The 25,249-nt window shown below is 36.2% G+C and overlaps 1 protein-coding gene across 8 annotated transcripts in view; it reads left to right on the forward strand.

Moving 5' to 3' along the window:
* PCDH10 (protocadherin 10) overlaps positions 1–25,249 on the forward strand; it is a 237,785-nt gene that overhangs the window by 19,872 nt on the left and 192,664 nt on the right. For 2 of the 8 annotated variants that reach the window (XM_064416494.1, XM_064416495.1), the window contains exons 5-7: positions 8,174–8,269; positions 10,276–10,350; positions 12,634–13,259. The exons of 3 other annotated variants lie outside the window; for them this stretch is intronic. In XM_064416494.1, coding sequence (XP_064272564.1) covers positions 8,174–8,269; positions 10,276–10,310 — 131 coding nt within the window. In that variant the 3' untranslated portion in view covers positions 10,311–10,350; positions 12,634–13,259. Of the gene's footprint in view, positions 1–8,173; positions 8,270–10,275; positions 10,351–12,633; positions 13,260–25,249 lie in introns of those variants that run through there. 3 more of the 8 variants (XM_064416498.1, XM_064416500.1, XM_064416497.1) reach the window with 2 other exon arrangements.

Consider the following 25,249-nt stretch of genomic DNA (forward strand, 5'->3'; position numbering starts at 1 on the left):
CATTTTTTAAATATAATTTTAGTTCACTCTAGATGGGCAATAATTTTATAATGCTTTAGAGCTTTCCTGAGATTTCATACTGATATTAGCAACAGAATAATTTTTATTCCTATTAAAGGGTTAGGATTTTTTCAGTCTACAAAACCAGTCAAAAATTGCCATAACACCTGAACTTTCTGCATAGAAATGCTTATTTTGCTCTAAAAAAATTACTTTGGCAATGCTTAATCTTCTTTGAAAACAGGTTAAATTAAACTACATAAGGGCACAATTTCCTGCATGAAATAACAGTGGTTTATACAGGAAGACATTCTGGAATAATAATTGTATTCTAAAGTAGACCCTTCAATTAACTCTGCAACATTTTCTACCTACACTCAGGCATTTTCATCCTCACTGATGAAAAGGTATCATCATCATAGAAAGTATTGCCACCACCATCAGCATATTTTATGTATGAATCAGGATTTTATCATGTTAGGAGGACATAGCGGATAAAAAAGCTGGTCTCCTACCCAAAGGTCTGGTGTCTAAGCAATATGAATTGGAAAGGGGGAAAGAATCCCTTTCTTGGGACATTCTGATTTGTGTGGCATGGTTTCTAAACAAGAGCACTCTCTTTGATAGGTCCACGTAGTTCTGGGCTGGCAGAGTCAGAAGATTTGGATGAGACTTGTTAGGGTCATCCAAAGAAATTAAATCTAACTTTGGCCTCATCCCATGCCTGTGCTTCTTTGCATGGGTTGTTGCTGAGTCCCTTTGCAGCAGAGATGCCAGGAGGGTCTGAACATGATTTGGTCCCAGCACAAGTCCCTGTTATCTGTAAAAGTACATGTGAAATCTGATGGTTTCATTCTACAGAATATTTTTCATCTGCTCAACCTGATCTATCCAACTTGAGTTTGTTTACAAATGAAATGTGAAAGTTTTTTAAAGCTTTTTAACTGTTCAATGTTTACAAATTGGACCATTAATTTATTTAAAATAATCCACCACAGAGCTGACATGAAGCACAGTTTAACTTATAGTCATTATCCACATCCCTGAATTAGATTAGAATAAATGACCTAGAGGAGAAAAATGTTTGTGTATTTATACCGGGACAAGAAGTGCTTCGCAATTCTTTGATTATTTTTCAAAGGAATAAAAAAGTGCATGTAAATATTTATTGTGTATTTTGATCTAGTTGGGATCATAAAGGCCCAATTCTGTTTGCCAGGATTTGTAATGCAACATTTTCTGCTGATGTTTAACATAAATATTTGAAAAGATGTTTTAAGCAAGAAGTCTTCACTGTCTTGAAACAACTTTCAAAAAAAAAAAAAGAGAAAGGAATTACACTTTGTTACAGCTGATATGATGGAAGAAGACATTCCTTTCATTTTTTATTTGTTTAGTTACATCTCATTTCTGGAAATTATTTGGGTAGTTTTATTACAGCGGTGGTGGACATAATAGTTTTCCATTTACATAAACATCAATAACAGCTTTTTGAATTGGACACTTGATTAATTTTAAAAAATGAGGCCTGCCTACATTTTTGCTTTTCAAATTAACCTACATGATTTCTAAGACAGATCAGGTATAACTTTGTGAGCTGTCTGATCCCTTCATTAATAGCTTTTAAATTCAATTTGTGATTTTTGCACCCGCTTGAAGTAAAAAGGCATAGAAGTAAAACCAAGAAATTACCTCCAGTAAATTGCATGTGCATATTGCAGTACTTGGTCTAAGAAGAAAACATCATCATGCTGGATTCAAAAAAGTTGTACTGAAACACAATTGTTATTGGCATGAATAAACAAGTTACTTGTGCACAGTCAAAGAGTTGTTCCTTTGTGAATAGTACGGTTTTGTGGCCAAAAAGTTAAAACTATGTGGATATCCTGACACAGTGAAGCTCCTGACTTTTATCCAGGGTTTATCCCTGGGTCAGGCTACAGCTCTGATTTCTGCACAGATGAAGATGACTTTGCACATGCAAAATTGCTCAGCAGAAATGGAGGATGAGTTGAAAGGCCACCATCTAATAATGCTAAGAAACCTAATGGGAAATTTGTTCTTTTCTAAAAAGTCTAGTAGAGCATTCCCATATTTGCTGTATTTGAAATGCTGAGATTTATTTCCTGATACCTGAAGTTTGCCACTTCAGATACATCATCCCTGTTAGGTAAATAAATATTACAAGAAACCTCCTACACCTGAAATAAAACTTAAACGTATGTGTTAATTAAAATATAATTGAGGGAGAGCATGACTCTGATGTACTTTTACTCATAATAGTAGGTTCTTTATGATCTTGTGTAAACCACTTCTGATGATTCAACTGTTCAGTGTTTATTACATAACTTCTGAAAGGTATTTTTATCTTACGTTCACGACTGGTTCACATTCTTCTTCGGAATGTATTCCTCTTGCAGCTCCTGCTCAAGGGGAAGAACACTTACAGAGCATTATTGCAGCAATTGAAAGGAAATGGATAATTCAGAAAGCCAGATTAGAAAGGAATATATAAATGTGCAAAGAAAACTTGGCTGTAGCCCAATAAAGCCTATAAATTACATTTTTAAAATCAATTTTTATGGAAATAATGAGTATAAGAAAGTGAAATACGCATTTTTCTTTTTAATTTTAAATCACAGGTGATAGCTATTAAATACTATTTGCCTCAATCTGTTTGTGTAATTGTAGTCTTGGGCAGAATTAACAGTACCCAGCACTGTACAAAATACTGATTAAAAATTGTGCCCGTCCTTGAGTTTACATAGTACCTTTTATCTTAGATAATTCTAGAACTCTTTCCAGCTACAGTGCAGGAAAGTAATTGAAAAAGTTTAAAAAATCAGTGAGTTTTATTTGAAAGAAAATTATACTTTTAATTAGTCTTAAAATACAGAATTTCAACTGCATCTTTTCCTGTAATGTCTGTAAAATCGGTATTTGCCAGTTCTGACCAGAATGCATAGAAGTCTCGTGTATCTTAGCTATCTCAGACTGCTGCTATATTATTCATTTAGGTCAATTTTGGCAGTGCTTATGTGTGCTGTGCATATACCATCTGTGGAGATTTTTCTTTTTAAATTATGAGATACCATTTTCTGAGTTCCTACCAGTGGAGTATGAAGAAAACTGAAAAACCTAGCAGAAAGATTGCTTGAAACTTTAGAGTAATTTTTAAGATCAGTGTGCTATGGTAGTTTAAAATTCCAGAATGCCTCTTGTCCCATCAATTTAAAGCCTATGACAAAAATAATTTAGCCACTTAGGGGCATGAGTCCCTCTGGGAAGCATGGAGATGTTTGCAGTTAAAATTTTCAAAGGCACTGAAGTTGTTTATTTTTGATAGGCAAAATTCTATTCATTATAAATAAATGCTGTTCTTCAATGTACAAAACCTCCTTGCTGTGACAGTCAGGAGCTGGAGAATTGAGTGTGTGCCTGATCCCGGGTCTGTGCACAGTAAATCTTTTCCTCTCTGCATGCCTCTGCCCAAGGAACTCCTTGGCCTGCAGAGCAGAGGCAATTATACTTGCTTTGGGTCTTTTGCTATATGCAATAACTGTGATTTTCCATGGTCATTTCCTCTGCTTTAATTTTTAGAGGGCTTCCTTTCCTTTTTCTTACTTTTTCTTGCCTTGACCTAAGTGGAAAAAATAGGAAAAACCATTTAAAGAATGCAGCAAACAAGCAGTGAGATAGGGAAGTGCATCTGTTTATCACGTTTGGACAAGCACGCTGTAGGGATCAGTGTTGCTGTTTGTCTGGCAAGCCTGTAAACAGCTTTATTTGTGCATTAACCACTGAGAATCCACATTTCCATGCTAGTAGTCTGATGACTGCTGCTGGGAAGTAGCTGTGAATATATTTGTTTTAGAAACATAGTATGGTGAGGTCAGAAAAGTGAAAAATTAGGTATTGGGTACCTTTTTGGAGAGGAAGTAGGAGATACAATAAGAATATTATTTTTAACTTCGATACCTAATACCTACAATACTTGTTGGAAGGACTAAATATGATGTGGATTCACTGCAAATCCAAACTCTTCTGAGGTAATTTGATTTCTTTCTTTGTTAGGATAATGGTCTTTATTGGCTGAAAAAAAATACAGTGGACATGGAGAAGCAAATTTTCAGAACTTGGTTCCTAGATTCTGCCTGAAAATCACATGCTTGTATGAGTTGTAAGAGTAAATCTGCATTTTTTGCATACACATGAACCTATCTCATCTGTGTAAAGGGTGTTATTCGATATAACATTTTTACAGGTCATCAGAAGTAATGTGGCTTAGAAAGGGAAAATAAAGGATGCAGAGAAGATCCCCCAAAGAAGTACAGGGGTGACAGACTCCTGGTTTTGTAAGTGAGCTGAGTCTTCTGACTTTATCTTTTTCACCTTCAGCATCACAGCTGCATTCAGCCCTGGAAAAAGATCCATTATGAAACTGCTTGAATGCAACCTTTCTTTATTCATAAGGGATTTTATAGATGCTGATAGTGTGAATTCATCTTTTGTCAGAGTAAAATTCTGTCACTTTGTGACTTTTTTAGTTGACTGTTTGGGCTTTAATTTAACATCCATCTATGCTCAATTGGAATTTAGATGACAATGGAATAGAGCTGCACACAGCTGTGGGTATTGATAGGAACTGAGATCTAAAGAAGTTCTACCTTACAAATGAGATGCAGTAATAACTTTTTTTTCTGCTCCACTTGAGATAAAGGACTGTGTGCTTTGTACCTCCATGCTTCTTTATGTCTACTCTGATGAATTAAACAGGATCCTTTCCACCACTGGAAGGTCATGGTCTGTACTCTCACACTCTCTGGCCTGCCTTTAGCCTGTGTCAAGCGGCTTTTTTCCCTAAAAACTCTGGGACACGGTGCCAGGGACCACTCATGAAAGCAGATAGAATATTTTCATATGCTGTGGCCCATGTAGATTGCTTGATATAGCTGAGGAATTTTAATGATGTGGGTATAAATCATTCCATTCTGGTAGTCTTAAGTGACAGAGAATGGTTACGGGCAAACTTCATTCATGGATAGAAACAAGCCAATATGTGATTTTGAAAAAGAGAAGTTTTGAAAGGCTTGTGAGAAGCCTTTGATAAACTTAAGTGTGTTATCTTGGTAAACTGGGAAAGACTCCCTGAAATCAGAGTGTGTGCTGCTCATGACAAGCAATGTGCTTTAGAAACAGAGAATAAAACATTCAGGAATTGGGTGGGAACATACTTGTCAGGTCCTAATGCCAGCTAATTCCTGCTAGGAGAGAGGAGCGTTGGAAAAAACATCATGGTAAATTGGATAGGAATTCATAGCATGATGCTGATGTAATGCATGTTACCTCATGTAAGAACAAGTAAATTTAATTATTTCAGGCCAAACCCTGCATGAATAATTTAGACACCTCTGAAGGCCACCAAATGGTGATCTACATGTCTGCTTCTCCCAGGAATCTACAGGGAACTGAGGCACTTATGAGCAATTTAGGAGGAATGGTTCATATCCCTCCTCTTCTCCCCAGGGCTCTGAAAATTTTAAGTCACATTGTAGCTGGCCTTTAATGTGTTCTGCATTGGTTAACCCTCAAACTGAAATGTTCATTTTCAGGCTTGTCAGCTGAAAGAAAAGTGTACTGCAGACCTTGTAAAAATGCAATAAAAGTGGTTATTTTTGAAAAACAGATAAAACCACACAGAGGAAAAAATAAGTTTGAGGAGAAGAAATTACTGTTGCATACATACACATAAGCAATTTTTATAAAAAAAAAAATTAATAAAGTAATCAAATAGGAATTTTACTAAGCATCATACCAAAATTGTTAGCTTATAGTGAGTTACAAAGAATGTGAATTGGTACTACAACATGTATGCAATTAGAATAAGTTGTTGACAGAGAATTTGGAAGTATTCTTGGAGAATATGCTCTGTGCTGCAAGTTTGACATACATCAGGAGTAATTTGGGGATTATTTAATAGGCCTTAACATAGTACATAATTATGAGAACTCTTGCAAATTTCAATATTCCATGATTCTTTGACTTTAATGGTGATGTCATGTATTATCTTTAGTGTCTTCAGGTAGATAATGTGGTTATAATAGCACAGAAAGACAAAGAAGCTTTACTCCCACTTGTGGGAAAAATGGTCTTTTGTGTTTTTATGGTACATTATAGAATACAGCTTAGTACTTTTGTCTGCTAAGTTGTAGTAACTAAAAAGCATTGTTTCGGTAGTAAATAATCAGAACCAGAGATAAATCAAATCTGACATCTACAATGCTGCTGGCTGTTGCTGGGGGTGGAAAAGAAAAATTCTCTGCATTTAGAACAGAAAAGCAAATGCACATGAAAGTATCTTGTGTGCAACAGAACATTGATGACAAAATCCAGGGCCTGATTCAAAAGTCAATCCCTCTTAGTCATGTGCTTGATGTAAAGCAAATGTTGATTAAGGTCACTGCTTACAGGAACTGGGAATTGGGTAGTTGTACTTAAGAACTGAAAAGCTTTTGTTTTTTGCTTTTTTATTCCCCTTTTCTTTTTCTTTTCCAGAGGATTAGCAAATTCCAGGTAGCCAATAAATCTCAGAGCACTCATAAGCACCAGATAAACATTATGTCAGTGGCTGTCATGTTGTGTCAGCATTTGTACCAGGCATCTCACTTGCCATAACAAAATAGTTGCATGTTCCAAATAATGAAAATACCTAAATACCCTTTAAGTATGTATTTTCTCAAAGCTAAAAGAAGTGGCAATATGTGTAAATCAGCAATTTCGTCAAATATGTTTTTATAAAAATAATGGTAATCTGTTGTTGGTCTAGAACATGATGTTCAAATTTGAAAAGTGGCAGTTTTGTTCTTAAGTGCAAAGGACAAACCTCTCTCCCCCTTTCCCCAGAGTTTGTAACACTGCTTGTCAGGTTTAATGCATTGTGGTCAGTGCAGTATCCAGCACTGTCAAAGTCTGGCATGGTTGAGAATTCTTCTTTCTTGAACAGATTTAAATGTATATAGACATAGAAATGTATGCACTCAATGAAAGGAGAAAGAAAAGCACAATATACATGGTTACACAGTTTTCTTTAAACAAAATACTGGGGTTTCTTTGCATAATCATATTTGTTGCAGAAGTAAAGATACACTCTCGAATGAAGGAAAGATTTTAATGGCCTGTGGAGATCATTTATTTAGCTAAAATCAAGCTTGTTTCTAGAAAACTTTCAGTGCAGCAATAAAAACTTTTGCATTTTGGCCTACTCTAATTTATTCACAGCCTGAAGACCCGGTGCTCACAATTGGTTTTCTTGTTTCACATGAAATCTGGGTAATTGTACCCATCAGTCCAAATGCTGTCGGTTTATTTTAGAAACAATATTTATATCTTGGATTTTGCAGATGCCAGAAGGAACATTTCAGCCATACTGAATGCCATATTTTTGTTAGGGGGAAATTCTACCCTGGGGCAGCTGACAGGTTCACATGCAGGAGCTTCTCCTGCCTTGCCTGTCTTGTGTCATGCCAGAATTGGACAGGCAGAACGTGGTCTCATTGTCACCTAACACCTTTAGTGGCCTTCAGGACCCTTCAGACACACTCCTAATGCACACAGACAGTGATCACCAAAGCCAGCAGACTCATTAACATTAGGGGAGATTTGGTCTTTTTAAATTATTTATCTGTATTTTCAAATGCAAAAGTAAGTATGTTCTATCTTCCTTCTTTTTTTTTTCCTTTTTTTTCCTCCCAAACTGTTTGATATAATGCAGGGTTAAAAACCCACATTAATTGTGTAAAATTAAACATGGGCATCTGGAATGCAAGATGTTTTATCTAAGAGTTCTCTACAGAATATATAGATTTGAAGAACAAAATTTCTGCACTAAAGCCTTGAAAGAAAAGGAAAAACATTCCCCTTAAACTAATTCATGAGGAAAAGATATATGAGTAAAATGCTATTTTTATATTTGTGTACCAAAGATTATTGGCCTGGATCAGACACTCTCTTTTTATAATGCCATTAATAGAATATTCATAAAAGATTTTTAGCAATGCTTTAGCAAACTTCTTTAAGTAATAGATCACTTTTAAAAGAAAAAAAAAAGACCTTATGGATTGCAAAATATACTGAATTGACACTTGCAGTGACTGGAATGCTTTTTTATCCACAGAACATGGGTGGCAGCAGAGTAATCCCCATCCTACATCCCCCAGCCCCAGCCCCAGCCGTGTGTCTCACCCTTTACCTGGATGCACCACTACGAAGGGTGAGGGAGTTTACTCTGCAGTTTACTCTGCATTCCCATTCACTTGTTGACCTCTTTCCAAAAAAACATTCTTGCTGATATGCGAGCTGCTGAACTCCAAGCTAACAGGAACAGCCAGGTTATTTTTGACAGAATGCATTCTGCCACTTTATAGATCTTGGTCTCTATTTGCTTGGGTGGATTTAGGGCACGAGTGCAAGTTGCAGTCTGGTTGGTTGGTCACCAGAATTATCATTTTCTGGCTCTGGTGAAGCTCATGGACTTAGTGAAGAGCCATGTTTCATATGCTACAGTTAACACGTAGACTGTAAGGCAAACCATCAAAATATAAAGGACAGTTAAAACTAACAATGCAGATTTAAAACCAACCTTCCTGTAATGTCTATGAGGTAACTAACTCCTTTTTAAAATGATTGCTCACTGCAAGTGAAGCCAGAATAGCTGGGCTGTTTCTGAATGAAATGCAGAAAGTTACAGCATCCTGTGTTCCTTCATCATTTGCTGTGCTCTGTGGGGAAGGCTTGATCTGGGTGGTGTGGTGAGGACTCCATTTGTACAGGGGACCCACAAGAGAAGAGAGTGAGTTGTGTGCTTGCGAAAGAACCCCTATGTGAAAGCCTGTGGGAAGGCAAATATTGCTTGGATATTGTCTGAGCTTAAGGAATGCAGATCTGAAACAAGATAAGAGTTTACATAGTGGCTTTACCCTTGTTCTGCTGTTGCAGAGATTTTTTGATTTAAAAGAAAGGACTTTATGTCATCTTTCTCCTAAGTGGAGGGGGATCAGGAGTATATCTGCAACAGCAGCAGCATGCCTGGTATTTTATATTCTTTGGAAATTTTATCGTCTAGCAGTTCCTTTGGATCTTTAGGCTGTTGGCACTTCTAGTGGGACTCAGCAGTTGTTCTGTTCAGAGCAGAAGTAATGCAGTGGGAGCTTATGGAGCCCTTAAATATAGTCCAGAGGGAAAGTGACAATAATTATAAAAGGTATAGGATGGGTTTATATTATGGGTTTTCTTTCACTGCTTGGGTTGCCAGCTGTGGAGGGAAGCACTGAGCCCTTTCTGTGTCCTCTTTAGATTAGCTACCACTGCTAAGCATGAGAAAAATTTGATTTGGAGAGTTTGAAGGTGTTCCAAGCACAGTTATAACGTAGTAATCCAACATCAAGTTTGGATGCAATGGGATGATTTGCAACTGGATGAAAGGAAGATTTATTAGAGACAAGGGCTTTACAGTATTTTCTGTTCATTTCTGATCCATGAGCTAGGAATAATTACTTCATACTTTACTTTTTCTTTTCTGTTTATTATGTTAGAATTTTAATTTTTTTTTTCTGTTTAACTACTACTAATGTCTTTACATGTCTTCTCTTATCAGTCTACACAGAATTAGCTCACTGTGGATGGGAGGCTTATTAGGGTGTATTGAGCAACAAATGAATCTTAATATATTTTTTGCCAGTTTTTATTTTATTTTATTTTATTTTATTTTATTTTATTTTATTTTATTTTATTTTATTTTATTTTATTTTATTTTATTTTATTTTATTTTATTTTATTTTATTTTATTTTATTTTATTTTATTTATTTTTTTATCCCATATAAATTGTATGCATTAAATACTCTTACTGTAATGCTCAAAATCTTTGTTGTTCCGGGAAGGATCGATACAGCACAAATCCTGTATCCTAAGAATTTTAATTGTAATGCTTGTGAATCTTTAATCATCTTGTTCACTTCAAATAATATTGGAATATATGTACAATTAGTATAATTACATTATCAAAATTATGGAACTGCTTGTGATTAAAGCCTTTTTTTCTGACTGCCCATACTCACACAGACTTGAAAGTTCCCTGTGTACTAGTTTGAGAGTTCAGAACAGGTGATAAAACAGGGATGAAAGAGAGAGCTGTGATCTCAGAGGAGATATTAGGCACCAGAAATTATGGTGGTCTTGTTCCAGCTCTTTCACTGACTGTGATACTTCCATTTCTATAGCACTTGCCATCTCTGGATCTCAAAGTGGATTATAAAGAATAGTGATTTAAACCTTCCTGCACCTCTAGGAGATAGGTAAGCAATATTATTCCCATTTTACAGATGGAGAAATTGTGATACAGAGAGGCTTAGTGTTTGTTATTTAAAAGTTTATTTATGAACACATGCATGCACACACAGAGAACTGGAAACAGCTGTCAGAACTTTCATTGCTCTCTTTTTTAAGTTGAGTCCATCCTCCTTTCCATTTAACCTCTCTGATTTATATTCCCCATCTGTAAAAAGACGGAAACTGGTATAGACATGGAGAGATTTGATTGCACATAAATTTCTCTGTAGAACCAGAAAAAAAGCCAAACAAACACAGAGCACAAAATCCTTGCCTTTAAAATCCAATGCTTTTTATGTGTTGGCAGAGGATATTTTAAGATTTGGTACAAAAATTTTTGTAGGTGGGGAGAGTTGCAGTAATTCTGCAACTTTAATGTATAATATTTAGTTATTGCTGTAAAAGGGCTTGATTGTTTTGTAATATAAGCATGTTAACTGGAGATTAAAAAATTCAAAATGCATCAATTTACATGGCAAAAGGCCAGATACAGCCAGTAACTCAGTCTCTGCATTATCTGGAAGATGGTGCCAAATCAGTATCACCAAAGCACTGTGTCAGACAGGAGTGGTGCAGTGGTGCTGCATAAAAGCAGTGTTTTCCCCGCCTGTATCTCTGTTTATCTTTCTTCCAGCAAAGTCCTACTGTGTCTGTAGTGCAGCACGAGTTCCTCGGTGGCAGACACCAATCTAAACAACTATGCCTAAATACTTACAAGAGAATTGAAATTATGACTGAACTTTGGGAAAAAAGTTTTAAAGATCCAACATCAGCCTTGTTATTTTTACTACTACTATTGGAATGATTGTTTCTTGTAATATTAAAAAAGATACTTTAAAAGATATCTCGATACTGGATTAATCTGATCATTCACTGCATCATGAAGGTTCTGATCTCATTATTCTTAAAAGCATTGTTTAAAAAACATCTTGCAGAAGCTTTTAAAAATTCCTTCTAATTCTGCTACTAATTTGCTACAGAACTGAAACATTGAAAACCTCATCTATTAGATGTTTTATTTTTAACAACACATCTGGCAATTTTCTGTATGTTGAACAGATAGCTTATGCAGAAATGTTTTTCACATTTTTCTGTGTGCACCCTGTAGCATAGGCAGGCTAGATTAGACAAACATCCAACACCCACAGTAACATTTTCCTGTAAATAATATAACTTCCCTGTGGTACAGTACCCAGATTTCATGCCTTTACTAGTGAATATATATCTAGGAAATAAGTATGGCTAATGTATATATTTATGTTAAATGGAACGGAGACTGGATGTGTTTATGTGTCACCACGCAAGCATCAACCTGTACATGATTCAAAAATTCATTTGAAAGTTAAGATTCCTTTTTGTTTCAGCTGTAAAACTTCACACAGAGAAGCAGACTGAATTTCAGGTAGGGATTTAGTTGATTTGGAGCTAAGGTAACACCTGATTTTATCACTATGAGTTTTATCAGGTAAGAATGGTGCTAATGCTAATTATAATACTTGAACAAGTGAGTTAGTTCTTTGGTTTAATGTGTGACTGAGATCAGAATTTAACTTAGGGTCTTCCTAAATGCTGGTACAAATCATTTGTTACTTTTGCTCCCAATTACAGTTAAATTAGCCAGTGTCTTGAGGTAATACAGCTACTGCAGCTGGTGGATTAGGATATGGCTTTGCTAATGCATTGACCTTCTTCATCTGTGTAACATGAGTTAATTTTCAGCCTGACAGTAAATGCTGAAATTTGAATTGTAGCACTAATGCACCATTTTTTCATCTGTCAAACCAGACTGAAGGGTCATTTAGTGATGAGGATAATGGTTCACTTTGAAAGAAGAAAAACTAGCTTCTAAATTTTAGGGGGAATTCTAGATCTTGCTTCAAATAACAAGCTGAACTAGGGAAAAATTAACCTGTGACATTTGGGTAATACTTCACCTGTAAGTCTGAATATTTGCCTTATCCTTATACTGATTCTGTACAGGCACATTGGAATATTTGCCATGACAAGTTAGACAGAATAATAAAACAGCCTATGAAATTTAGTATTCAGGCTATCAAGCCTCAAAAAGAGGCTTTTTCTGAAAAATGAATCAACATTAAACTGTTTGCTATAATGGGAATTTCCAGCGTCAGTTTGTGACAAGTTTTAATTGTTTCTCTACACCTTAAGAAACCCTAAACCTAAGAACTGTTGGAGACTGATTTTTAATTTTTGTTCCTCTCAGAAGTGTCTTTCTTTCTTTCCTGCAGCACGGAAAAGGATATGCTAGTCACTTCTACAGGACTTACCTGAAGCAGCATGATTTGCACAAAAGAAAGTCGACCAACAAAAAGCATCAGCTTTCAACTTCATTATCTTGGCCATCCAGTTCTGTGTAACTGAAGGATTTGTGTGCTGTTGGAGACATCCTGGCCAACAATAGGACCTAATTGCTCTCAGCAGGCCTGAGAAATGAGTTGAAATGTGTAGAACTGTAGAAACTTCAGAGGCAACTGATCTTGCCTCTCTGATCAGTGTGTGCCTGTTTACAGCACTATATATCTTTCTCTCTCCAAAATGTCACTGAGCCCTTTAGATGTTTATATTCACCACAAAAAGCCAATCGTACAGATAAAAGAGATGTGCATTATAAATGCAATATCACTGTTTTAAACTTGACTGTTTTATATTATTTTTGTGTGATCAAGTGTTCCCCAAACTATTCCAACTTTACAAGAGAGATTGTGATCATGTTCTTTTCACCTGTGGGTCATAAAAATGTTGTTAATCTGAAGACCCACAAAATTATCGAAGACATTTCTGTAGTTTATACACCGTGTTGCAAAGTGTTTACTGTACTATTTCAAAGCTTCTAAATAAATATAAAATATATATATATTATATTATATATAATTTTCCGAAAAACGTGGTACAACTTAGTTGATTTTTAAATGGATTCATACAGTCTACACCATACACTGAAGTGAGAAGATAATTCAGGGTTCCTAAGCTATCCTTGCTTAAAACAAAAATAAAATAAACCTTTAATAGTACTTCCCCAAAATTCGTATTTTGGTCGATCCTGTTTTTGTTGTTAAAAAAAAAAAGCTGTAAGCAACAACATTTTGTCTAAAAAGTTGTAAGGAATTTTCAATGCCAAAGATGCAGCTGTCAATATTACCCGAATGAGCGCTATGTACTATCAGAGGTATAAACCACTCTCCATTATTTTGATTATGTTTCTATGGTTTTTAATTTGGAATCACAAAATCTTTTATAAGGCTCTATAAATTCACCTGTATATGTTGTTAAAAAGAACACTGGGTGTCTGTACATTTTGCAATGTAAGATATAATGTAAGTGAAGTTAAGTATTTTAAGAAAATCATCCCAAGCTCATAAATATGTATACATACATACATAAATACATACACACACACACAAAAACACCCATACATCTCTCTTTAACATAGTTTTGTGAAACTATACAAATATATTGCCTAAAAATATTTCTCTTGTGGCTAGGAATAGTTGTTGATAGAATTCAAATTACAAAGGCAAAGTATATGCCAGGCTCTTTTATCACAAAGGAGATTTCCAATTAGGAACATGGCACATTCTCAGCTGACCCCTGTCCTATGGGAGTTAAAATGGTGTGGGCCACCATTTTTGTTGGGAAAAGGATTAAGCCCTTGCATATAATCTTTATGTTCTGTAATAATTCTGTGGTCTGAAACAGTATCTTAGAGCGTTTCTTTTCTATGAAATATTGAAAAAAAGTAAAATTTCAAAGGTAAAATTTAAAACTGCTTTCATGTCCATTGAGTTTAAGTATCATTTACTAAATGTAAAAATCTAGTAAAATTTTTTCTTTTTTTTTTTTTTGTACTGTGATTTTTTTCCCTCACTGTACCTTAATACATCAAATAATGAAAGCAAATGAGAGCACACCTTGTTGTCAGCCAATGCCTAGCCAAATTCAAACCAATTCTTACTGATGATTCAATATTAAGTAAAACAAGAGAGAATGTTTCATTTATTGCAGTGGGATTTAGAACATGCCATTATATAGGAATTCTCTTATCCCTACCAATGCTGCCATGGGATGAATATGTGAGAGGTTACTGCCATGTCATAATAGAATTTGAGTTTCTTATTTTTGTTTGTTGGTTCTGGTTTTGTTTTGTTTTTTTTTGTTCTCTGTAATTGCAGTTTTTGTTACATAGGAGTATATAAATCACCTGCATGAAAACCATCTTGCTGTGAATCCAAATATACACAGGGAATTCAACATTCCTGATCAAATTCCACTAATTCTTTGTACAACTAGTGGACTGAGCCCTGCTGTTGTTAATATTCCAAACAAAATAATATACTCATACTTTAATGTGCACATCGAGCACGTTTGTATAACGACAAATTGTTTCATGAGATCCTTTTAAAAATGTGTGTTATACAAAACCTAATTCAAAAATCCCCCAAACAACTTTAATAGCTATTGATTTGAGCAAATTCAGCAGTGAAATGTTCCTCCTGCTACCTCCTGCTCTAGGTAGCAGACATTTTAGTTTAGTTGCCTACAGGCTTCATTTATTTTATGAAGAAAAACAATGGAATTTGTGAAAAATATTTCATTTAAAGGAGATTGCTAGATTCTTGTTTCGGCTTTTAAAGCAAGAAAGTCCTTGCCATTCTGAAACCTGTTTCTAAGTTTTTAATACAGACATATATTGTAATTTATGGTTGTCTTTTGGTCTTTGGGAGGAAAAGGAAATTGTTTTACTTTCTATTTCATGGACAGCCAAAGTGTTTCTATTTAATGAAACTCTCTTCACATTTTGCATGCCATTTTTTTTCTAAAAAAATAATTAACCATATCATGTCCTGTCATTAATTTCCAAAACTGAACTCTTTCCATCAAGTATGATATACATACAGATTTAATAATATTTTTTATTCTTATTTAATGTTAAATACCATTGGCATTGGTCCATATATACTCAGAAATCCTTCTGAGTTCACTGGGAGAGTCCTAGAAGGAATCATAGTAGGATGCAGGAGTGTCAAGGAAAAGGAAGAACTGAAGTATTACATCCTGAGCTCTCGAGATAAAGCTGTAGCTTCTGCTGATTTCCCTTGCTCACTGTGAGTTTTGGCGCACTAATATTTGCTGTCACAAGCCTTGGGACACATTAAAACCCAGTACACAGCTGCTGTCCCAAGAGAAGGGCAAACTGGGCAGTGCAGAGGCTCAATTTGTCCTGTTTCTGTTTTAGTGGGCAGCTGGCCACCTCCTTTTGAAATTGCCTTGTTCAGCACCTCCCAAGTATTCCATCACACTGCTGGCTGCAGGGACAGGTCTGTAAATGCCTTCACACCTCTCTCAGTGTGTGTGCCTCTTCGTCTGAGCAGGGGTGATGCAAATACTGAAGGACTCTCATCTGCATGTTGGACCCAACTGTGAACTGAAAGTAATCAGGAAATATTTAGGTTGGATACTAAGGGGAAAGATTGATGCCCATAAATCTGAGATGAGGAAGGTTTTGGAATCTCCGTCATTGTAGGTTTTCAAGGGCAGTGCAAAAAAACACCTGTAAGGGATGATATAAGTGTACTTAAACTTGCCTCAGAGAAAAAGCACAGAGGAGGCTCTCAGTGCTGTTGTTCTGTAATGTTCCTAGTGGGGCATGCTGAGCTTTGGAAGAGTTAATCTGTGCACAGTTGTAGGGATAAGAATGTTCTATCCTTCAATTAGTTATTTGAAGCAATATTTAATGTTTCAATTTACCATTTATGAGCATAATAGAACAAGCTGCCTGTGAGAATAACTGTCTTTGGAGTAAATTAGAGTTCAAGCAGAGAAGACAGGGTCTTATAAAAGATAACAATGTGGAATCAGGTCTGTGAAACTTTTTTTTTTTTAATTCCTGATTTAGATATGTAGCAATAGATTTTTAAGCAACTTGCCTATTAATATTCTTCAAAATCAGACTTTAGTTTCTTCCAAAACTTAGAAATACTAAAACATTTCACTACTTGAAATAGAATTCCAATTTTTTAAAGCAAGTTTTTGCTAACATGCCTATTGAGGGAAGGTATTTCCATGAACATATTCTCAAATTACTGGAACAAAGTGTAGTAATTTTTCATTAGTGTTGTTGCAAAATTAGGTGAAATGAAAATACACAGATAAATACAATTTGTAAAGATTCCTGCATTATAGCCTCTAAATAGTTGTGGGGGAGATACGTGTGTGTGTGTGTGTGTGTGTGTGTGTGTGTGTGTGTGTGTGTGTGTGTAACTATAGTTAAAATTCTGGAAGGTTGCCATGGGATTTTTTTCTTACAGCTCCTATCAGTAAATGTGAACAAAAGGGTAGAAACACATATTAGGGTACTACGAAACTACACTTGTTCCTTAGTGCAGAATGGAGTTTTGCATTCAAGAATTAAATTCAGCCCCTCCTTCATGTGTTATACCCACAATCAAGCACACAAGTCTTTATTTTTTTAACTTCCAAAATGTTACCTGCTCATAGAAGGGTTTTGTTTTTTCATTCTTTTTTAAAAGTAATATCATTCCTCAGGGTAAAGGGTGGATAAATAGATAGTCTTCCTAGGCTGATAAATTGCAATTGCAATTTTGCAAGGCTGTTAAATATTTGTATGTCTTACCTGGAGAAAGCCGATCGTAACCTGCCACTGTTCCATGTTCTAGTCTCGAGTTTTATGACATTTGGACTTGTGAATTAAAACCTATACAAAGGTGTAGGGGCCAAAATAAACATCTTTGATATGCATTTAGTTATTGCAATTTGATTGCAAAAAATCGGCATCAGATGTCTATAAAGGGTAGAAAGTTGTTTCTATTCTCTTTGCAGTAATGTAAAAGACAGCCAGTAGGACTTTATTATAATATTGTGCTATGACAAATTCTGAAACTGTGAGTCAAATCCTTTGCACTGATCCCTACAATCATAGATCAAATTCTTCTTAAAGAGCTCCTTCATTTTATTTTGTCTCTTAGAAATGGATACATATATATATATATATAAACAAATATACACAGCCATTACAATCCATTGTTGAGCATCTGTGTTTTTGTAGATATCCTCATATGTAAGAAATAAGCAAGAACTAACTTGGACAGATTTCTTGAACTGAAATTGTTTTTGGATTTGAATTTGTTAATAAAGTTCATGGTATTGACAGACATCAAGAAAAATGAAATCTCTGTGGGTGTAGCTCTCCAGAAGGCAAACGCTTCACTTAGGAAGCATCCTGTCAAAAAACTGTATAAATGCAACTGCTGGAAATCTTGCTGAGTCAAGATGAAAGATGCTGTGCTGAAGCTTTCTTGTTCACTGTGTCAGCACTGATTAAAGTGTTCTCTGGATGGTAACCACTTTAGGCAAGCAGAAGATATCAAAAATTGCAAGCAGGATTCATATAATGTTTACCATTCCTGTGGAAGAGAAACACAGACAAATAGGTGAATATATACTGAAATACTGATCTATATCATACGATATGGAAAAAACAGTGAAGTCAAACATTTAAGAAAAGAGAATGCTTTCAAATACATACGCTTCAAAGATTAAAGTTCATCTGATGCTCAACTTTAAGAAGCATATGCTTTTAAAAGCATATTTTGGGTAATTCATCTTTGATTTGCACTAACCCTGGAGAGCAATGTATTTTATGACAAAGTCTTACCACTACGTGATAAAGTGAATGTAACCAAACCAACCTTAAGTTTTAGAAGTCTTGGATCCAAACATTGAGGTTGAAAAACTGAGCTGTATTTTATATGCATCAGAGCCTAATTCCATTAAAGGCAGTGGCCCAAGTTGCAGTGATATGGAGAGCAAAAGGAAGTTTTCATTTCTTTCTTTATGCATTTTTTAAGCAAGAGCAGCCTGCAATAAAATTATTTGACACCAGAAAAAGGGAAACTTCACTGGCTTTGCTTTTAAAAAAGCTGCACAATCCAGTTTGGAAATTTGAAACTTTGGACATGGCTATGTGTCAGTGTGAAACAGACATTTCTGATAATTTTATCTCAAAGCAAAATAACACAAGATGCTAAGTGATATAAATGTTTAGGTATTCTATTAAGGTAAAGACAGAAATGCAAGACTGAAAAGACAGATTCATGTTTTTATTATGCAGAAGTTCAGAAAACTAACAATTCATTGGAACAGAGTATTCTTACACTGACCTAGTTGTTGGTTGAAAATGTAAGCAAAACAAACAAAGAAAATATCAACCTCAACCTCAAGGATGTTTCAGAAGGTTTTCCTCTGGAAGATAACAGATTCTAAGTACATTATCTCCTTTCAGACTTGGCTTAAAGATGTTTTTTTGCTGGTCTAACATACTTGGAGTGTAAAAGCAGCCCTCTGAATGGTTGGCACGTTCACCTCAGTGGAGGGAGAGTATTCTCATTTGTTGAGAATAATCTGGAAAAAAGACCTAGATGAAGCCTGATGTCAAAATTGCCTAGTAATTCCATGCCTATCACTACAGCTTTTCTAACCTGGTAGCAGAATAATTTACGACTGAAACGTTATGGGATGCTGGTGGAAAAGCAGTGGTGTGGCACTGTTCTTATGTGGGGGAAAAAAAAAAAGGAGAGAAAGAATATTCTCTGGTCTTCCTAGTCTCACAGACAGCATTAATTGATACTTAAATAGTGTTTTGTTCAGGAACATAAATATCACGAAAGGAGAAGGATTTCAGCATGAGAGCAATATATTTGTTGTGGCTTGTGCTATATTAAAAAAAAAAAAAAAGAAAGAAGAATGCAAGCAAATATTCTCATTCTCAGCCCCCTGAAGATGAGGCTAAATGATGCCCTTATTGCTCACAGCCATTCAGTTTTTGAGAGTGTCTCTGTTTGATTTATATTCTGGCTGTCAACAAAGAAAGAAAAGAGAGACTGTGCTGGAAGTTAAAGATAGGTAATTAATATAATCTAGGGGGAAAATGCAACATACCTTGTAATAACATCATTAAACCTCACTGAGCTGCCTGAAATGATCTGTTGAAAATTAAACAAACAAGCAAACAAAACCCCCAGAACAAAAAATAATTCTCAGTCTCTTTCTTGGCACTCCAGGTACACATTTACATTAGATCAATCACAGCTAAATTGAAATAAAATGATTGAGTTATATATGGAAGGTATCATATTTTTCTTACACCTGTTTCCAGGGGATGGGAAGGAGCAATCCTGGCATCCATCACTTTCTTGCAGACAGGAACATTCTGGAACATTCCTCATCTTGTTATGAAAATTTAAGAATTTACAGACTTACTTCCAAATGTATTATTATATATTCTTCTTCCAATAAAACTTTTTAAAGGATGATATTTCACTGTGTTTTTGACCATTTATGTCAGCTATTTTTGACAGCTCCCTGTCATTGGGAATAATTAAGTAATAGACTTACCAGTCTAATTTAAATTTTCCTTTATAATTATAGATGGAGTTCAAGCAGCCCTTATCATATAGAAACTGTAATTAAGGCTCCCAGGTAATTTTGCTGCTTTGATTCCTGTTGTCACTTCCTGTGTTACAACACAGGGAATTAATTTAATTTTATTATTAAACAAATACAATTTTGTTCTGTTTAGTAAATCTAAGAAGTACCCCTTAGTTAGGAAAAGACTGAGGCAAAATCAAGTAGCTTACTGTTTTTCTTTTTTATATAAATAATTTCCAGACCTACCACTGCTCAAGAAGGACATGAAATGCAGTAACAGAAAATATTTAAAGTCTGCACTTTGATTCACTGGACTGGGGAAATTGCTTTCCTGTTTCCTTTCTGTCTGGAGTCAACTGGAAACCACTATTTGCATGCAAATGTTTTAGGTGTTTAATTCTTCATTCACAGATTTAAATCTACTGCTTTACTGACCATGTTGCTAGTATTCACAGAACTAAAGTTCCAGGGCAAAAAAAAACAAACCTCAAAATACCTTATCCTTTCATCCCAAATATAACTGTCAGCACTGAAAAATATATGGAAATTGAAAAAAAAATTATTTTAAAGATGTATAGATGGATATTTTTATTGATAGATTTTAAGATAGATTTTTAAAGATAGATTTATTGGCTGCTGTTCTGTGTGCTTTTATATCCTTTATTAGCAACCAAAATATAGTCCAGTGTTATGACAGATGCCTGCATCACTATCCTTATTTTCCTGAGGCATAACTGAAAAACTTCATACTGCAGAGGTGGGAACAGAACCTAGTTCCTAAATCAAAATAATAAGAGAAAAAAACACCACAACAATCATTATGCAAGAAAATAATGCAAAATCACATGGGTGCCACCATACTGAGCTCTCCCCACATCCAGGTTAATGAGCTAACTAGCAGTCTAGAGAGCAACATGCAATTTGGTGCCCTTGGTCTCTCTGTCAAAAGAATATATAATTATTCTTTTCAGAATGGGACAGCTTCAAAGAGAAAAATGAAGAGCTCTTCATCTTTCCACTCAGAGCCTAAATCCTTTTGGATTTGATGATTAGGGAGGGTTGGGAAAAGGAAATTTGGTTTAGAGCCCATCATATTAAAGAAGCATTTGTCCTCAGCAGCCAAGATTATGAGCAAATACTATGATCATATGGCATAAAAAGGGCCTCTGACACCATTTCTTTGTCTGGTAGTTTTCTGCTCAATACTTTTTTTCTGCAAACACCTAAAAATAGAATCCTGTTTTTGTTAAGATGTTTGTTAAGATGCTAAAGACTAGATACCTAAGATTTCCTGGGCAGATGGTATGACTTCTGGAATATTTTACCAGGATGTGAGAAGTCTGTATTCAGTTCTTTCCACCTCATGTAATTTCTGCATCCACACCCAGCCTAGAAGAATTTCTAAACAGCAAGTTGGAGGATTATCTCCTTTTCTACTGTTGCAGTCTGTAAGAGCATTTAAACCTCTCTTGCTTCAGGTACTAGGCACACTTGCCACCTCCCATGGCTTACCAGTGATTAAATACAGACTCACTTGCTCTCCAGTGAGTGTTTGATACTGTGCAAAAGGTTTTGCTCAGTAGCTCTTTGTAGATGACACAGAGAATGGCAGTAGGAGTATAACAGAGAGCTTTCTCTTCTTTCAAAGGGAGGGATCAAGAATAAACCACCCCTGAAATGCTGGTCATGTAGATGAATGTCTTACCAGAAAATATTTGGACATAGCAGTGGCAAGGGCAGTCTAAAAATTCTACACTAAGGGAATGCAGTGCTGGGAGGGACTTACCTGGTATTTATTTGGCAAATGTTGAAAAGTTCAGAGATTCTGGGCAACTGAGTAAATATTTTGCAAGGTCTGTCCTGAGTCATCCTGTTGATGACAACAAAAATACCATACCAGCTGAGTGGCTTCCCTGGAAAGGGAACCTGTACGCCAGCATCATAAACTGCAAAGGCACAGACAAGACATAAAGTAAGAATGTGGCTTACAGAACTACTGGTAGAAAAAGAGGATTTGCCCACCCCTCAGATTCCCATGGACTACACTGATGGCCTCAGACTTCCCAACGCTGCCTTTCACCCTGGTTCCCATCACCAGGCCTGATGCTGACCTCTACCATGGGTCAGTGTTTCAGCCCTTCCTTGGCCCAGTCCTGTCCCCAGGGAGGTGCTCAGTGCCCAGGGTTGGGGCTGTCTCCACCTGGTGTCTGCTTGGGAGAGTGGGATAGACCTTGTCCTGCCGCCCTTGGGGAGGCCCCAAGCCTCTAAGCACCCTGACATAAGGCAGTCATTGCTCCCAATTCTCTTTCCTTGCAGCAGGGTCAGCACTTTGAAAGCCATTGCCAATACAGGTTGGCCTAACCTGTTGCTAGAGACTGTAATAAAGCAGGATGCTATGCCTCCATTGTGAAAGGGAGATTCCAAATGTGGTGGAAAAAGAATATTTCATTTTGAGACCCAGCTTTGTTTTGACAAGTTTATTTCCTTGATATTATCTTATTGTGAAATACTAAGGTATTTAGATTGCAAAATACCAGTTGTTTCAAATAAATCAAACAAGAATGTTTCCTGTTCATATGTTGTCACTATTATTGAGGTCTTCACTTTGGTCCTGCCTTGCTCTTCCAAAGGAAAATCTTGCAGACATATAACAGAACTGTCTTCCTCTTTCTCCATTTTCCTCCCCTTCTGAGACATTTAAATTGGCCTGACCAAGTACTTTGACCAAGTAAGATAACAAGAGACATATGAAAAGAATTTAATTTAAAGAATTTTGTGCACTTGTTGGCATGCAGGCAAAATCCTACTTCAATTCCAATTTCATCTAAATAAACCAAGGATCATAAATGTAGATTCTTAGCCCACTAGAGGTCAACATCCTGCCCTGACAGGTCCATTGTAAAGAGGGCAAACTGACACATTAATCAAAATACCAAATGTCTACTTAGAACTACAACTTTATAGTTGAATGAACAAAAATGACTAATCAATGAATGCGAACTGAATTAAAAAGTGAGGTATGGGGTTGTTCCTCTCAAAGGCACAGCACAGAGCTCACAACTTAGGGAAGAAGAAATGAGCTAATATACAAAGGTATCTGAATGCATCACTCTGCATTCTTGAGATAGGCTGATTATACTAGAAGTTTGTCAATTTGTCATCAGCCATCCAGACTACATTAGATTATATTATTCCAGATTGTATTATTAGAAGTAGAGATCTCTTTTTTCTCCCATCCAATTCCCAGGATTTGTGTTCCCTTGGGGCTTTCAAAGAAGAAAGAGGAAAGCAACAGACACTGTTCTGTCTCGATGCTGGTGAGAATATCTCTCTGGACTGATCTTGTATTTTAACACCCTGTTGTATTCCCCTGAACTTTTTCAACACACAGGAGCTAAATTGGGAGAAAATGTCTTTCTTAAAAGATCAAAACCATAGTAGGCTTTGAACCCTTAAATAATATGGAAGATCACAAGAAGCCTGTTCAAGTCAGAAGGATCTGCTTATCACCCTGAATTATATCAGTACTGTCTTTCTCTTTATTGCCCTGAGAATGGGCAGAATCAAAGATAAAATAGCATAAAAAATGACACCCTGTGGCCTGCTCATTTCTGGCTGCCATTTGTATGTTAAATCACCAGCAGCTGTCATGATCAGAAAGTGTGGGAGTTTGTGTTGGAGGGCATAAACATGCACAGAAAAAAATTAGGCCTTACTTCCTTAAGGGAAGGAAAAACAAAGTAGAAATGGAGTGATATGGACAGTACAGGTGGTGAATGAGTAACTAACAATGTTGTTTGAGGAATATTGGCCAAATTCTGTGTTCATATCTCGGTACTTCTGTCTGCGTCACTATAGTGTATTGCCTCTCAAAAACTGAATGGAAAACACTTTTAAATGCCATTTTATTAGGCATTTTTATTAGGATTGTTTATGTGTACTTATGTCATACAATAGCTAAAACAATGAACAAAAGTTTGGAGTTTCAGAAGGTTGCAGCTATCTCTCCTGTTTGGGGAATAACACCATCCACTTGTTTTCACAGTGAGCTCACTTTGCTGGGATTTCAGCATGAAGCCTGGCTTTGGTTAGCTTTCTTTGAATGAAATGGGGAGCAGGCCATTCCTGTGGAACTGTGTGGGAAATGGATTTGTAGAAAATTCTCAAAGCTTGACAGAAGGCTCACCTAGTATGCACCTGTATGTAAAACTTGAGATAAGAAATGCTGACTTAGAAATGCTATGGAATAGGACAAACATTATTGAGAGAGAAATGGAGCTAGAAACAAGTTTCAAAGGATGGCCTTGCAAGACTAGATACTTTGGACAAATAGAACTATGAAAGATGCATTGTAGTAAGACCCATGAGGGGTAATTTTTGATGATTGGCTTTACAACATTTACATCATGGTGTGGCTAAAGCTGATAGTCCAGAAACACTTGTAGTGGATTGTAATTAGGAAATAGTTGGCTTCTGGTTGTGATGGTGTGAATTATAACATCTGTATTGTCTCACCCTTCTCATGAGACTGAAAGTGGAATAAAAGTTTTTAAAACATCTCTCAGCTGCCCCATCTCTAGGTCAAGAAAAGGGCTTAATCCAACAATGCTGTCTCTTGGTCTGTACTCTGGCTGAAGAGTGGATCCTTCACAACTCACAGCCAAAAAGAAATCAGCTGTGGAAAGTAATTTTTATCAAAAAGTGCTTCATGGCTGTCATGGTTTAAGGGTGGTATCCTCCAGTTTACTGTTCCCACTGAAACTGCTCCAAACCATGTGCTGTTCACCCCCTCTCCCTCTCACTCGGCCATCCTCTCACTCTCCCCCTGCAGCAGGATGGACAGGAGAACTGGAGGCAGAAAAGGAAAAGGTCATGAGTTGAGATAAGAACAACTTACTGGAAGCAGCAATGAAATAAGAAAATAAACAGCAACAGCAACAATATTAATAACAAAAGTGTGAGGGGTGGGGGTGAGAATCACATGCAAACACTCACCAGTATAGCAAGTGGAGCCTGACAATGTCCAACCACAGCTCTCTACCCCAAACTGTAAGGGAGCTCTTCCCCTGTTCCCCCTGAAAATGATGCCAGGTGGCATAGAATATCCTCTGGGTCCTGGCCATATCCCATTCCTGGATGCTGCAAAAATTAACCCTGTCCTGGCTGGAACCAGGGCATTGTCTCTGAACAATGATTAAAAAAATTTCTGAGCAATCACAGGTCAAAGGGTGCTGGAAATATTCAACGTTTCTCAAAAGCAAGTAACTACATTAAGTAAGAGCCTGACTTCTTTCCTCCCACAATTATGGATGCAGCATTTCCATAATCTTTACTTCAACATTAAGATTTCTTTGTTCAACAAACACAAGGCACATTTACAGATGTCTGCTGGGAGGGTAG

The sequence above is a fragment of the Passer domesticus genome, chromosome 4 (genome assembly GCF_036417665.1).
Source record: "Passer domesticus isolate bPasDom1 chromosome 4, bPasDom1.hap1, whole genome shotgun sequence".
Lineage (NCBI taxonomy): Eukaryota > Metazoa > Chordata > Aves > Passeriformes > Passeridae > Passer > Passer domesticus.